The 16103-nt window shown below is 55.6% G+C and overlaps 1 protein-coding gene across 8 annotated transcripts in view; it reads right to left on the bottom strand.

The window, feature by feature from the left end:
- The window catches only part of RASA4B (RAS p21 protein activator 4B), a 33841-nt gene that overhangs the window by 5580 nt on the left and 12158 nt on the right, over positions 1-16103 (bottom strand). For 5 of the 8 annotated variants that reach the window (XR_013415100.1, XM_028845629.2, XM_028845631.2 and 2 more), the window contains exons 6-17: positions 13202-13283; positions 11176-11307; positions 10795-10889; positions 7171-7288; positions 6792-6942; positions 6462-6526; positions 5563-5675; positions 5171-5363; positions 4813-4950; positions 4107-4251; positions 3402-3571; positions 1268-1405 (exon numbers count right to left, since the gene is read on the bottom strand). Coding sequence is in view for 7 of the 8 variants with exons in the window: in XM_028845629.2 (XP_028701462.1) it covers positions 1268-1405; positions 3402-3571; positions 4107-4251; positions 4813-4950; positions 5171-5363; positions 5563-5675; positions 6462-6526; positions 6792-6942; positions 7171-7288; positions 10795-10889; positions 11176-11307; positions 13202-13283 (1540 nt within the window). In the remaining variant the exon portion in view is untranslated. Of the gene's footprint in view, positions 1-1209; positions 1406-3401; positions 3572-4106; positions 4252-4812; positions 4951-5170; positions 5364-5562; positions 5676-6461; positions 6527-6791; positions 6943-7170; positions 7289-10794; positions 10890-11175; positions 11308-13201; positions 13284-16103 lie in introns of all 8 variants that reach the window. The other 3 variants (XM_077996489.1, XM_077996490.1, XM_077996487.1) reach the window with 3 other exon arrangements.

The raw sequence follows: 16103 nt of genomic DNA on the forward strand, positions 1-16103 counted from the left end.
ATACCCCACTCTGTTCCCTCCCTTGCTCCCTTAGTCCCTTCTGGTTCCCTTCAAGTCACTATCACAATTTGACTTTTTTTTTTTTTTTTTAAGAGACAGGGTCTCACTCTGTCACCCAGGCTGGAGTGCAGTGGTGTGATCATAGCTCACTGCAGCCTCCAACTCACTGCAGCCTCCAACTCCTGGGCTCAGGCAATCCTCCTGCCTCAGCCTCCCAAGTAGCTGGGATCACAGGTGCATGCCACCATGCCTGGCTAATTTTTTATTTTTTGTAGAGATGGGGTCTTGCTACATTGGCCAGGCTATTCTCAAACTCCTGGCCTCCAGTCATCCTCCCACCTTGGCCTCCAAAAGTGCTGGGACTACAGGCATGAGTCACTGTGCCTGGCCCGACATTTGAAACACGTATTTATTGGCCCATCTTCTCCCTGGGATATCAGCTCCATGAGGGCAGGACTCTGCCTCGTCTGCCATGGTATCCCCTTACCTAGAATCATGGCTGGAACCTAGGAGGTGCTCAGTAAGTATTTTTTTAAATAAATGAATGAATGAGTTAATGAAGGAACAGATGAGAAGGTTATTTGAGAACATGCATCCAGAGCCACACGGAGCATAACGTTTGATTATTACGCATTGATACAGACACAGAAACACACAGGTGCCAGCTCAGACTTTCTTTTTTAGAGATAGGGTCTTGCTCTGTTGCCCTGGCTAGAGCACTGGGATTATCGGCATGAACCAGCGTGCCTGGCCCCGATCTCAGTTATCTGGAAATAGTTTCCAACAAACGGGTGCAACGCGCAAATTTCACATCACAGGCATGCGCCTGTCTGTGCACTGGCCCATATACAGACCTACACAGGGATGCCCAGGGAAAGACATGGGCCATGGCCTCCTGGGGGCTCAGACCCCTGGACAACATACATACATCTGTCCCCGACACCTCCCAGATCAGACAAACCCTGCGATGCTTGATGTAGCTGGTAGGGCGGCGGGAGGCTCAATCAACTCTTTTCTCACCCAGTCCACTCAGGCCACTCCCATAGCACCCAGGCCACTCCCACAGCACTCAGGCCCCTCCCTTAGAGCTCAAGCCATTCTCACAGCACCCAGGCTACTCCCATAGAGCTCAGGCCACTCCCACAGCACCCAGGCCACTCCCACAGGGCTCATGCCACTCCCACAGTACCCAGGCCTCTCCCATAGCACCCAAGCCACTTCCACAGTGCTCAGGCCGCTCCCACAGCACCTGCTCCCCTCTCCGCACCTTGCACTGCAGGTAGGCAGTCTGTGGCCTGCCGACATCATCCGTGTAGATGACTTGCATGACGTGCGAGCTGCCAAAGCTCTTTTCCTCCACCTTTTCCGCTGCCCGGATGTTGGCTAGCTTGATGAGGGCGCTTTTCTGGGGCAGGCAGGGAGGAGGTTTAGGGACCTAGCCAGGGCCATTCCATTCCCCACCTCTGGGCCTCAGCCTCCCCTTCTGCAGCACCAGGGGTAGGCATGGGAGACCCAGAGTGACCTCAGGCAGGGCAGAGCACAGACTGATGGTGACCAAGTGCCCAGCAACTGGGAGGGGAGGACCTGGCCTCTCAGGGGAGCACTCCCAGAAGGCCTGGGAGGTGTGAGCTTTGGGGTAGTGTCTGGACAGCCAGTATTCCCCGGGCTACAAAGTCAATCCAGCCATAGCCAACGCTGTGTGACTTTGCATTTATTAATTTTCCAACTTGCTTTTGTAGTCCCAGGCTCTAATAGTCATATCCTGGCTGGGCGCCGTTGCTCACACCTGTAATCCCAGCACTTTGGGAGGCCGAGGCAGGTGGATCACCTGAGGCTGGAAGTTCGAGACTAGCCTGATAAACATGGAGAAACCCCGTCTCTACTAAAAATACAAAATTAGCTGGCTGTGGTGGCTCATGCCTGTAATCCCAGTTACTCAGGAGGTTGAGGCAGGAGAATCACTTGAATCCAGGAGGCGGAGGTTGCAGTGAGCCAAGATTGCACCATTGCACTCTGGCCTGGGCAACAAAAGTGAAACTCCACCTCAGGAAAAAAAAAAAAAAAAAAGGGACCAGAATTAAATAATGCCCATGTAGCCAAATCTTTCAGCCCTGGCAAGGAAGATGCATAATAATCATCTGAGTGCTTTGGGAGGCTGAGGCGGGAGGATTGCCTGAGGCCAGGAGTTTGAGACCAGCCTGGGCAGCATAGCAAGACCCCGTCTCTGTAAAAAAAAAAAAAAAAGTTAAAGAAAATTAGCCAGGCTTGGTGGCACATGTCTGTAGTTCCAGCTACTTGGGAGGCTGAGGCAGGAAGATTGTTTGAGCCCAGGAGATGGAGGCTGCAGCCAGCTATGATCGCACCACTGCACTACAGCCTGGGTGACAGAGAAAGACCCTGTCTCAAAAAATAGTTATCATCATCTGAGGAATCTCAGGTTGGAAGGGGCAGGCCCCTCATCTGGCGGGACCCCTGAGCTGGTTCTTTGAGAACAAGGTGAGTGATGAGCTCCTTCACCTACCCCAAGCCCACTCTCAACCGCCCAGGGCTAGGCTGGGTACTCCTGGCCGACCATCCCCATAGCCTGCATGACTGCGGGCAGGTGTACAGCAAGACGTCACCAGGTCCATGGCGGAAGTATGTCCTCAGCCCTTCCTGGGAGAAGAGAGCTTGCAGGAGAGGTGACCCATGACTCAGAGAGGGCTGTACAAGATGATCTTTGAGATCCCTTCCCACACCAAGCTTCCGTGCTTCTATATTCCTGCCTCTTCCAGGAAGCCTCTCCTGGTTGCCCTACCTGCCTCCTCACCTAACAGCCCAGGTGATGTGCTTTCTTTAATAATACCATTTGCCTAAATAGTACTACCTGCCAGGCCCTGGGTCAAGACCCTTAGGGAGATCATCTCATCTAATCCTCAACAACCTGGTAAGGTCGAATCATCTTCCTCCATTTTTTTTTTTTTTTTTTTTGAGACGGAGTCTTGCTCTGTTGCCCAGGCTGGAGTGCAGCGGCACAATCTTGGCTCACTGCAACCTCCGCCTCCTGGGTTCAAGGGATTCCTGTGCCTCAGCCTCCCGAGTAGCTGGGACTACAGCCGTCACCACGCCTGGCTAATTTTTGTATTTTTAGTAGAGACAGGGTTTCTCCATGTTGGCCAGGCTGGTCTTGAACTACTGACCTCAAGTGATCCACCCGCCTCGGCCTCCCGAAGTCCTGGGATTACAGGCGTCAGCCACCATGTCCGGCCCTCCTAGGTTCTGACAAGCAGTACAGATGCCACACACCTGGCTTTCTTCTCTGACCCCGGGGGACCTCAGGTGGGCTCCAAGGAAGGGGACAGGTGCCTCTAAGGTGCCATAACCTCTCGGAGCCCCACTTGCCGGCCTCCCTCCTTACCCACCTTGGAGCTGGGCGTCTTGGCGAAGCTGAGGGCCTCGGTGGTGAGGAAGAAGTAGAGCTTCTTGAAGGAGGAGGACATGAGGGGACCCTTGCCCTTGGTCCTGTGGATGAAGAGTGGCCCCTCCTTCACAGGTGGCGCCTGCAGACTCAGCGTCCGCTGCAGGTCCAGCTCTGCCAGGCCAGGGAGGGAGGGGGAATCGAGAGCCCAGTGAATGAGGGCGGGGCCGGGGGCGGAGCAGTGGGCGGGGCCATGGGGCTCAAGGGCTGAGCAAGTGTGAACAGCCGGCAGTGGACGTGGTCATGAGGCTCAAAGGTGCAGCAAACATCAACAGCAGGTGGTGAGCGGGGTGACGGGTGGACTGAGGTAGGCAGGGCCATGGGCTTGGAGGCGGGACACGCGTCAATAGCAGGTGGCTATTGACCAATATGGAGCTCAAGGGTGGAGCAAATGTCAACAGGCACAGATGGTGGGTGAGGCCATGGGTCTAGGGGTGGGGCAAACATCAACAGCAGGCAGTGAGCAGGGTCACAGGAAGCACAAACAGTGGTGGGTGGGTCTATGGTCTGGGAGCCTGGCAAATGTCAACAGCAGGCGGTGAGTGGGGCCACGAGAGGCAGAAACAGCGGTGGGTGGGGCCGTGGGGCTCAAGGGCGGAGCAAACGTCAGCAGTAGGCTGTGGGCGGGTCTGCGCAGGGCTGCGCTCACCATCCTTCTCCTCGATGTCCACGAGCTTGGTGATGAAGTCCTTCAGCTGCGCCACGCCCTGGCGCACGGTGGGCTGCAGCGGCTCCATCCAAGCCTCCTTGGCTCTGGAAGCCGGCGTGTCCATGTTGCCCACGTTCTGGACTGCCTGGAGGTGACAGCAGGAAGGACCAGGCTCTGCTGGGTCAGGGGCCTAGCCACTGCACCCCCTCCCACCCCCCAAGTCTTTGCTACTCAGCCTTAGAGATGGAGGCAGAGGCGACAGAGGCCATGCCCACGGGCCCCCTCCAGCCCCACGAGGGATCAGGGAGGAGTGGATCATGGAGTTTGATGCTTTTTTATAACTGAGACCACTTGCACCTTCCTCTGCAGGTTTAACAGACGCTGCTGCACTGGGTACCCCACCCCCGTGCCGGGCAGATAGGTGCAGCCTGAGAGTAAGTAGACCCGGGTTGGAAGGTCCCACGATTCACCACCGACAGGCTGGGCGGCCTTGGCCACCTCCGACCCCTCGCAGGCCTGTTCCCCTATCCATGAGATGGTGCTGGAACAAGGTGGCCACAGGAAGGCTTTGCAAACTGTGAAGTGCAGTGCCCACGTGGGCGTGCCAGTGGCCTCGCCGGAGCCGGTAGGAACACACTGCAGTCCAGGCCAGGGCCCCGGTGGGACACCCAGCTGTGCATCCCGCCCGTGGCCGCAAGGCCCGCACCTTGGCCAGCAGGAGCAGGGTGCGGCTGGTGCGGGCGTCCGCGTGGCGCTCCCGCAGGTGGAAGAGCTTGGGAGACATGATGGCGGGAGAGAAGAAGCGCAGGCACAGGAAGCTGGTGACGGCGATGAACGGTACATTCTGCAGGGATGCGGGAGAGCGCGGGCTGGGGTCCCCCAGGCCTGGGCTCCTGGCAGCCCCCTCCCCTTAGGCTCCGTCCTTGACCCTCCCCAGGACACCGCCTCCCTCATCCTCCCCAGCGCTCCCTGGTTCCTCACCGCTCTTCGCCCGCAGCCCCAGCCCAGTCCAACTCGGCCCAGTTTAACCAGTCCCAGTCTAGCCCGGCAGGTGGAAGGCGCACCTCGTGCTGGGCGCCGGGGAAGCGCTCGCGCACGCGCCGAAAGAGCTGGCGGAAGGTGGCGCGCACCACGGCGGGGCACGCGCGAACTGAGCGGCTGAGCGCGCTCAGCAGCGCCCCCAGGTGGGCGCGCAGCGTCTGCGCGCTCTGCTCTAATACCTCGGCCTCTGTCTGAGGGCGGTGCAGCCCCGAGCACCTGCGTGGAACGGGGCAGGGCGGTAGAGGGGGTCGCAGTCAGCGCCAGGGCCACGACAGGAACAGTGGCTCTTGCAGCAGCCAGGACACGGACACAGGGGACAATACACGGGTGGGCAAAGCCACAAACACACGTGCAGACGGGGCCTGATTCCACGCCGCTGCACCCTGCACCCCCCCGGGGTTACCCCCGGCCTCACCCTACATCCTTAACTTCCACTTTGCTGGGATCCAGCTCCACATACTTCTTCTCCTCAAACACCTTGTTGACGATGGGGCCCAGGACGCCGTGCAGGTACTGCATCCCGGCCACCTGGGGACCACCGCAAGTCACATTGATCCTGTCTCCCCCAATCCCACTCCAGCTGCCCACCCTCTCCCGGCAGCCGCTCCTGCACCATCTTCCTGCCATATCCGCCCAGGAGGGGGCCAGGTACACATACAGGGCAAACTGCTTATCCGTGAATGAATGAGGGAGTGAATGAATGAATGGCTAGAATTCTTAGCCCTTGTAATCCCAGCATTTTGGGAGGCCAAGGCAGGAGGATCACTTGAGGCCAGGAGTTTGAGACCAGCCTGGGCAACATAGTGAGACTGTCTCTAACTTAAATTTTAAGTGCGCGCGCGCGCACACACACACACACACACACACACACACACACACACACTCTTTTTTTGGTGGCGGGGGCGGGGAACAGAGTCTTGCTCTGTGGCCCAGGCTGGAGTACAGTGGTGTGAGCTCACTACAACCTCTACCTCCTGGTTCAAGCGATTCTCCTGCCTCAGCCTCCCCAGTAGCTGGGATTACAGGTGCCCGTCACCATGCCAGGCTAATTTTTGTATTTTTAGTAGAGACGGGGTTTCGCCATGTTGGCCAGGCTGGTCTTGACCTCCTGACCTCAAGTGATCTGCCCGCCTCAGCCTCCCAAAGAGCTGGGATTACAGGCGTGAGCCACCGCGCCCAGCCGCATTCTTAACCTTAAAGGGCTCTGAATGCGGAGATAGAACACTGGAGCCGAAGTCCCAGCCCCCTCTGTCGCTCTCTCTGAAGCTTGGTGTTGTCATTTGTAAGATGAGGACAATATAGCATGCAACTCACCTTCAGAAAAGACTCCATGGACTTGGAGGCCAGAGAGTTGCTCCGGAACAGGGTGTTGGTTTCACCTACAAACAGAGGCCTCAATGGGTAGGGGGCTAGGACAAAGCTTTTGGGGGAGGAGGAGGACAGAGGACCTTGGTGGCTGGGGGATCTAAGCTGGCCCCTCAATAAAGGGCCTCCTCACCACCTCCCAGCCCACTGTCCCACCTCTGCCCTTGGCTCTGTCCCGTGCTGCCCTCCTGTCTGACCCCATCTGCCTCCTACAGGAGGAGCCCACCCCGGCCCAACCACCTCCCAGTGTTCTGGGCCCAGCTCCCTCCCAGGCCTCACTGGTGCGACTCAGCTCCAGCTGGAAGAGCAGGTCCAGGAAGTCCTTGGCCAGCCCCTGCCCCAGGAAGAGCTTGAGCAGGTTCGTGGCCACGTCCTGGCGACACTCGGTGCTGGTTGTCTCCTCGATGAGTGAGATCAGCTGCCCTGGGCCCTGCAGGGAGAGGCACGGGGGATCCCAAACCCTTTCCTCTGAGGACCTCAGAGCCCCCCAGGGAAAGAGGACATTTTCCCAAGGGGTGGCTGGGGATGGGGCCCTGGGTACTGGCTAGCTCCTCACATCCCCAGACCTCAGTTTTCTGCTCTGCAGAATGGGTTTAGGAGGACAGGAGCACAGGCCTACCACCGCTGGACCCTTCCACCCTGCCCGGAGCCCCCTCACCTGCATGCCCAGCTTCACCTCGTGGCACAGCAGCTGCACCAGCGGCTGGTAGCAGCTGGAAGGCAGCACCATCTCGTCCCGCAGCCGCACCTCCAGCTGCAAGGAGCCCAGGTTGCCCCTGGAATGGGCAGCCTGTGACCTCTCCACCAGGGACCCAGGCCGCCCTGGGCCACAGCCCTCCCATGGCCTCCAGTTTTTTCCCTTGGGCCTAGCCTCCCATCTCTCTGCTCATGCCCTCCATCCGGGTACCCTGCACAGCTCTGCCTCCCAGGTTCCACCCAGCCTATTTATTTTCTCTTTTTGGAAAGCCGTTCCTGCCTCTGCACTCAAGGCACCTCTATCTGTCTTCAAGGTCTGGCTCCCTGCCACCTCCAAGCTTGGGTATGTGGAGCTCCCAGCCTTGAATCTATAAACTCCCAGATAATAGCACCATCATGTGTACAGTTTACAGCAGAAGCAAATCCCCAACCCTCATAACAACCTAATGGGGAAACTGAGACCCGAGCCTGCAACTTGCCACATTAGATCGAGCTTCCAAGCTTCCCTGTTCTGACAGGGAAGGTCAGAACAGAGGAGGGTATGGACCAAGGCATGACATCCTCTAAGGCTCCCACTGCCTCTGCTCAGCACGAGCCTCATGCACAGAAGCAGTGTTAAGATGGGCCCCTGGGCCTGGCGCAGTGGCTCATGCCTATAACCCCAGCACTTTGGGAGGCCAAGGCAGGCAGATCGCTTGAGGTCAGGAGTTCGAGACCAGCCTGGCGGACATGGCAAAACCCCATCTCTACTAAAAAAAAAAAATACAAAAATTAGCCAGGCATAGTGGCAGGTGCCTGTAATCCCAGCTACCCAGGAGACTGAGGCAGGAGAATCGCTTCATCCCAGGAAGCAGAGGTTGCAGTGAGCCAGGATCACGCCACTGCACTCCAGCCTGACTCTGTCTCAAAAAAAAGAAGATGGGAAGATGGGCCTTGGCTGGTTCTATGGAAATGCCTTGTGCTGGACACACGGCTGTCCACCTGCCCCTACCCTGTTAAGGATGGGAATGGGGGAAGGGTGTCTGGGGCCTTCTACAGAGACACAAAGCGGAACCATCAAGGGCTGTGGGGCCACAGCACACAAGCCAGAGGGCTCCCTAGACAGGCTGCCAGATTGAGCAGAATGATCCAAGACACCCAGTTAAATGTGAATATTTTATTTACTTATTAACTATTTTTTAGAGATGGGGTCTTGCTATGTTGCCCAGGCTGGTCTTGAACTCCTGGGCTCAAGCGATCCTCCTGCCTTGGCCTCCCAAAGTGCTATTACAGGCAGGAGCCATCATGCCTGGCCTACATTTGAATATTTTTAGTATAGGTATGTCTCAAACAGTGCATGGTTATTTATTTTTTATTTTTTATTTTTTCTGAGATGGAGTCTTGCTCTGTCACCCAGGCTGGACTGCAGTGGCACGATCTCGGCTCACTGCAACCTCCACCACCCAGGTTCAAGCAATTCTCCATCCTTAGCCTTCCGAGTAGCTGGGATTAGAGGTGCCCGCCACCACATCCAGGTAATTTTTGTATTTTTAGTAGAGACGGGATTTCACCATGTTGGCCAGGCTAGTCTCGAACTCCTGACCTCGTGATCCACCTGCCTCGGCCACCCAAAGTGCTGGGATTACAGGCATGAGCCACCACGCCCGGCCATTTTCTTGAAACGGAGTTTCCCTCTTGTCACCCAGGCTGGAGTGCAGTGGTGGAATCTCAGCTCACTGCAAGCTCCGTCTCCTGGGTTCAAGCAATTCTCCTGCCTCAGCCTCCCAAGTAGCTTGGATTACAGGTGCCCTCCACCACGCAAGGCTAATTTTTTGTATTTTTAGTAGAGACGGTGTTTCACCATGTTGGCCAGGCTGGTCTCGAACTCCTGACCTCAGGTGATCTACCCACCTCAACCTCCCAAAGTGTTGGGATTACAGGTGTGAGCCACCACGCCCAGCAGTTATTCTTTTTTTTTTTTTTTTTCCAGTTATTCTTATACTAAAAAAGTATTCACAGCTGGGCACAGGTCAGGAGTTCAACATCAAGCCTGGCCATCGTGGTGAACCCCATCACTATTAAAACTACAAAAAATTAGCCAGGTGAGGTGGTCCTAGCTATCTGGGACGTTGAGGTGGGAGGATTGCTTACACCCAGGAGGTGGAGGCTACGGTGAGCTATGATCACTACTGCACTGGTGGTACAGGCGCATACCTGTAATCCCAGCTACTCTGGAGGCTGAGGCACGAGAATTGCTTGAACCTGGGAGGTGGAGGTTGCAGTGAGCCAAGATCATGCCACTGCACTCCAGCCTGGGTGACAGAGTGTGAATCTGTCTTTAAAAAAAAAAAGTATTCACTGTTTATCCAAAATTAAGTTTTAACTGGGTGTTCTGTGTGTGTGTGTGTGTGTTTTTTAGAGAGTCTAGCTCTGTTGCCCAGGTTAGAGTGCAATGGCACGATCTCGGCTTACTGTAACCTCCGCCTCCAGGGTTCAAGCGATTCTCCCTGCCTCAGCCTCCCAAGTAGCTAGGATTACAGGCGCCCGCCACCACGCCTGGCTAATTTTTGTATTTTTAGTAGAGACGGGGTTTCACCATGTTGGCCAGGCTGGTCTCAAACTCCTGACCTCAGGCGATCCACCCACCTTGGCCTCCCAAAGTGCTGGGATTACAGGCGTGAGCCACTGCGCCTGGCCTAATTTTTTATTTATTTGTAGAGACAGAGTTTCACCATGTTGGCCAGGCTGGTCTCAAACTCCTGGCCTCAAGTGATCCTCCCATCTCGGCCTCCCAAAGAGCTGGGATTACAGGCATGAGCCACCACTCCTGGCCAAGGGTGTCCCGTCTTTTATCTGGCAACCCTATTCCTTGAGAATCTTTCAGAGGGAGTTGGAGCTATGGCTCAGGGACACTGACTCTGGAGACTTGAACCCTGGTCTGAGGTCTGTAGGGAAATTTTCAAAGTGGAAGTGTCTGAGTACTTGTTTTAGAGACTTCCAGAAAGCAGAAAGCAGGAGACCTGTACAACCTGTGAGCTAAGAAGACAGAGCTGGCCAGGTGCGGTGGCTCATGCCTGTAATCCTAGCATGTTGGGAGGCTGAGGTGGGTGGATCACCTGAGGTCAGGAGTTCAAGACCAGCTTGGCCAACATGGTGAAACCCTGTTTCTACTAAAAATACAAAAATTAGCTGGGTGTGGTGGTGCACAGCTATAATCCCAGTTAATCGGGAGGCTGAGGCAGGAGAATCACTGGAACCCGGGAGGTGGAGGTTGCAGTGAGCCAAGATTATGTCACTGCACTCCAGCCTGGGCAATAGAGCAAGACTCCATCTCAAAAAAAAAAAAAAAGAGCTGAGCTGAGTGGGGGATTATGGGAAAAAAAAAGGGGGCGGTGGGAGGGAAAAAAAAAAGGGGGCGGTGGGAGGTGGAGCCCAGCCTGGATGAGAAGGATGCTGGCCTGGTGGGCAGGGGCTGAGGGGGCCCTGGAGCTGTGTCTCCTGACCTCTCACCCCGAGCAGACCCCTGCCCTGCCTGCCTGTAGCCAATTCCCAAATCTCAGCCCCCACCCCACCCCTTGAGGCCGGCTGCCCAGCCCCATGCACTTACTCATCATGCTGCCGGCTCTTTGTCTGGTAAGGCTGCAGCCGGAACCAGCCCTCCTCCGGCTGGGCCACCTGCAGTCTCTGGATGTCAATCACCACCTGGGGACATAGCGGCAGTCTTCCTGGAGCTGAGAGGCTTAGGTCTCCTCCTTGCCAACTACTATTCTTAGTGGGGAGGGGCCCCTTCCAAGGGTCCCTGAGTGCCAGTGGCGGTGGGGGGAAGTTGCTGGTTCTGGCAGACAGTGGGGGGTAGTCCCAGGCTTCCTGAGTGTCCCTCTCTGGGGAAGCTGGAGGGAGGTCCCTGAGGGTGGGATGGCTGCAGTGGAGCCAGGTGCTAGAGGACAGCAGGTGCAGCCTGGAGGAAGTGGTTGGGGGTGGTGCTCACTTTGCCCAGGAAGTCGTTTCGGCTGACAAGGTCCCAGTCCCAGGTCTCCACGCACAGCACCTCCGTGGCCCCCTCCTCCAGCTCAAACTCAAACGTCTCATTCCAGCGTGGGTAGCATGACTTCTTCACGATCTGGCCAGAAGAGGGTGGGTGGGGGTTAGGCTGATGCCGCTGGACTCCCCAGGATGGGCAAAAGGCAGAGCTGCCCCAGACACCTCCCCTGGGTTCCCCACAGCCTCCTCGCCTTGGAGGCTCTGCCACAGCAGAGGTTAAGACGTCCTGTCCAAGCTCCCACCCATTTATCAGATGGGGAGAATTGAGGCCCAGGGTGGGGAAGAGACGTATCCAAGGCCACACAGCAAAACAGTACTACTCTGCTGGTGGGAATGTGAACTAGTACAACCGCTATGAAAAACAGTGGGATTCCTTAACTAACTAAAAGTAGAACTACCATTTGATTCAGCAATCCCACTACTGGGTAGCTACCCACAGGAGAAGTCATTACACAAAAAAGATACTTGCACACACATGTTTTTTGTTTGTTTGTTTTGTTTTGTTTTTGAGACAGAGTCTCACTCTGTCCCCCAGGCTGGAGTGCAGTGGTGCGATCTCAGCTCACTGCAATCTCTGCCTTCCAGGTTCAAGCGATTCTCCTGCCTCAGCCTCCCGAGTAGCTGGGATTTCAGGGGCCCACCACCACGCCCGGCTAATTTTTGTATTTTTAGTAGAGACGGGGTTTTACCATGTTGGCCAGGCTGGTCTCGAACTCCTGGCCTCAAGCAATCTGCCAGCTTTGGCCTCCCAAAGTGCTGGGATTACAGGCGTGAGCCACTGCACCTGGCCAAGATACTTGCACATGCATGTTTATAGCAGCACAATTCGCAATTGTGAAAATGTGAAACCAGCCCAAATGTCCATCAATCAACAAGTGGATAAAGAAACTGTGGTATGTATATATAAGATGGAATACTACTCAGCCATAAAAAAGGAATGAATTAATGGCATTCACAGCAACCTGGATTGGATTGGAGGCTATTATTCTAAGTGTAGTAACTCAGGAAAGAGAAACCAAACATCGTATGTTCTCACTCCTATGTGGGAGCTAAGCTATGAGGACGCAAAGGCATAATAAGAATGACACAATGGACTTTGGTGACTCGATGGGGGGAAGGGTGGGAAGGAGGTGAGGGATAAAAGACTACAAATTGGGTGCAGTGTATACTGCTCGGTGATGGGTGCACCAAAATCTCACAAATCACCCCTAAAGAACGTATGTAACCAAACACCACCTGTTCCCCAATAACCTATGGAAATAAAATATTTTTAAAAATACACACACACAGGGCTGGGCATGGTGGCTCATGCCTGTAATCCCAGCACTTTGGGAAGCCAAGGTGGGAGGATCACTTGAGGCCAGGAGTTCGAGACTAGCCTCGCCAACATGGTGAAACCCCACCTCTACTAAAAATACAAGAAATTAGCCTGATGTGGTGGCGTGTGCCTGTAATCCCAGCTACTCCAGTGGCTAAGGCAGGAGAATCCCTTGAACTGGGAAGGCGGAGCCTGCAGTGAGCTGAGATCTAGCCACTGTCCATCCAGCCTGGGTGACAGGGCAGGACTTGGCCTCAAAAAAACCCCACAAAACACAAAACAAAAACAGTAGCGACCACACAGAGAAACCAGACCTTGGTGCCTTCCTGCTCAGGACTGGGTCCCCCCAACCCTGGACGTTTCCTGGGGGTGGGGAAGGCAGCATGGGTGTTCTCAGATAAACCCCACTCGGGCTGTCTCAATCCCCTCCTTACCCCCAAGCATGGCCAGGAGTGAGCGGAGTTGGCCCCAGAGGGGCTGGGACCTATTATGTCCCCTAGAGAGGTTGCCCCCTTCTCTGGGCCTCCTCTGTAAGACTGTGGCCCCCAATCTGTCCCCCCAGGCGACGGTGAGCAGATGGTGAGGTGAGCAACGGGGGCACGGCTGGCAGGTCCCCTGAGCCTCCTGCCCCTTCCCTGCCCTCTGGCCTCCTCACCGAGGTCTCCTGTGTCCGGCCCTTGTAGCGCACTCGGACGAAGGGATCAGATGCGCCATTGCGGTCCTTTGGGGCCAGATCCCTGGTGGGGGTGGAGGAAGATTGGATCATCTACTTGTCCCTGAGCCCCCCTTCCCCCACTTGTCACCACCATTATGTAACCACAGTGGCCAAAAGGCCTGAGCACATTCCGTCCCTGGCAAGCTGATTGTGGACAGTGCGCCTCTGGCCTTTCTGGGCCCTGCTCCCATAGCCAAGAATCTCTCCCCAGGGCCGCCCATGTGGCCAAGAATCCCCCAAGGCGGAGGCCATGGATCCTTCCCACCAGGCGGCTGCAGGCCAGTGGGTGCACCTTGCTCTGGCGGTGGCGGGGGGTGGTGTGAGTGCTGCCAGGGAACTGCTGGGCCATGTTCCCAGCCCTCAGTTCCCAGGGCTGCCCTGAGCCTCAGTTTCCTCATCAGGAAAATGGAAAAGTGAATTGCTACTGGGCTCAGGTTTAGGGAGAGAGTGTGCTTCCGGAAGGTCTGCCCCAGTAATGTCGTCCTACTTGGTGGAGGAGTGAGGTGCAGCCCTGATGGGCAGCCCTTCCTTTTCTCCATGGATGGGTCTTTACACAGCCCTAGTCTAGTCACGGTACCCCCAGCCTTTTTTTTTTTTTTTTTTTGAGACAGAGTCTTGCTCTGTCGCCCAGGCTGGAGTGCAGTGGCGCAATCTCTGCTCACTGCAACCTCCGCCTCCCAGGTTCAAGTGATTCTCCTACCTCTGCCTCCTGAGTAGCTGGGATTACAGGTGCCTACCACCATGCCTAGCTATTTTTTGTATTTTTAGTAGAGACAGGGTTTCGTCAGGTTGGCCAGGCTGCTCTCAAATTCCTGACCTCAGGTGATCCACCCGCCTCCCAAAGTGCTGGGATTACAGGTGTGAGCCACCACACCCCGTCCTCTTCTCTTCTTTTCTCTTCTCTTCTCTTCTCTTCTCCCTTCTCTCCTCTCCTCTCTTCTCTTCTCTTCCTTTCCCTCCCTCCCTCCCTCCCTCCCTCCCTCCCTCCCTCCCTCCTTCCCTCCTTCCTTCCTTCCTTCCTTCCTTCCTTCCTTCCTTCCTTCCTTCCTTCCTTCCTTCCTTCCTCTTTCTTTCTTTCAACAGGGTCTTGCTCTGTTGATCAGGCTGGAGTACAGTGATGCAATCATAGCTCACTGCAGCCTCCACCTCCTGAGCTCAAGCAATCCTCCCACGTCAGCCTCCCAAGTAGCTGGGACTATAGGTGTGCCCCACCACACCTGGCTAATTTTTTAATTTTTTTGTAGAGACAGGGTCTTGCTGTTGCCCAGGCTGGTCTCGAACTCCTGGCCTCAAGAGATCCTCCCGCCTCTGCTTCCCAAAGCACTGGGATTACCAGCATAAGCCACTGCACCCTGCCAGTATTCCCTACTTAGAATTCTTTGTGGAAGAACACCAAAGCCCACTCGTCTTCGATATTTTAAGCCTCTCATGCCTGCCTTTCTTTCCCCCTCAAAACTGTCTAATAAAACCCCAAGGTTGAGGTTGGGTGCAGTGGCTTGTTCCTGTAATCCCAGCACTTTGGGAAGCTGAGGCAGGCGGATCACGTGAGGTCAGGAGTTCGGGACCAGCCTGGCCAATATGGTGAAACCCCATCTCTACTAAAAATACAAAAGAATGGGCTGGGTGTGGTGGCATGCACCTGTAGTCCCAGCTACTCAGGAGGCTGAGGCAGGAGAATCACTTGAACCCAGGACGGCGAAGGTTTCAGTGAGCCAAGAAAATGCCACTGTACTCCAGCCTGGGCCACAGAGCCAGACTGTCACAAAAAAAAAAAAAAAAAAAAAAAAAAAAAACAGCCCAGACACGGTGGCTCATGCCTGTAATCCCAGCATTTTGGGAGGCCAAGGTAGGCAGATCACCTGAGATCAGGAGTTTGAGAATAGTCTAGCCAACATGGTGAAATCCCATCTCTACTAAAAACACAAAAAATTAGCCAGGTGTGGTGGTGCACGCCTGTAATTCCAGCTACTAGGGAGGCTGAGGCAGGAGAATTGCTTGAACCCAGAAGGCAGAGGTTGCAGTGAGCTGAAATGGGGCCACCGCACTCCAGCCTGGATGACAGAGGGAGACTGTCTCAAAAACAAAAAACAAAACCAAAAAAAACCCCCAAGGTTTCATTGAAATATTGAGAATCTTCCCAGAAAAAATAAGGAGGAAATATTCTTTCTTCCTCTGCAGCAAATGGACCTTCTTAGGCTGACTTGGGATTCCAGCAGGAGTCTCATTGCTGAGCACAACGTGGGACAAGTCCCCTCACTCTGAGAGAGGCCTGGACATTCCTTTCCTCTGCTAGGACTCACTAGGAGAAGGCCAACCACTGTGGCCCCGGAGGATGGGAGAGAGGAGATTCCTGGAGAGAGGGGAGGGCCAGGCCTCCCATCTCCGTGGGTGACGAGGGGTGCCTGGGAGAAGTGGTCCCGAGGTCCCAGAGCCCGGCTACGTGCATGAGCGGGTGCACACGTGTGCATGCCTGTCCTCCAGACAGCCTGGTGCCAGGCAAGGATAAGGATGGAGGAAGCGGGTGAGTTCGGGTGGGGCGGGGCGGTGGGGGGGAATTAATGGTGGAGGCCAGAGAGTGAGCGAGTGTGGGGGCGTGGCTGAGACTCCCAAGGCCAGCCATTTTCCATCCATTTCTATTTTCCCAGGACAGAAAATAACTCCTGGGAAGCCAGAGTGAGCAACATGGGTATCATCCGACCCACACCCCTCCTCTGCCCAAGGGAAGTCTTCCTCTTAGACAGGCGGACCCCTCAAGGGTGGGGGGAACACTGGCTCCATAGGGGCTGCTTGGCTGGGGGCCACCCTCCTGCCCCACAGGCAGGGAGTGACTCCGGGAGGTGGG

The sequence above is a fragment of the Macaca mulatta genome, chromosome 3 (assembly GCF_049350105.2).
Source record: "Macaca mulatta isolate MMU2019108-1 chromosome 3, T2T-MMU8v2.0, whole genome shotgun sequence".
NCBI classification, from domain to species: domain Eukaryota; kingdom Metazoa; phylum Chordata; class Mammalia; order Primates; family Cercopithecidae; genus Macaca; species Macaca mulatta.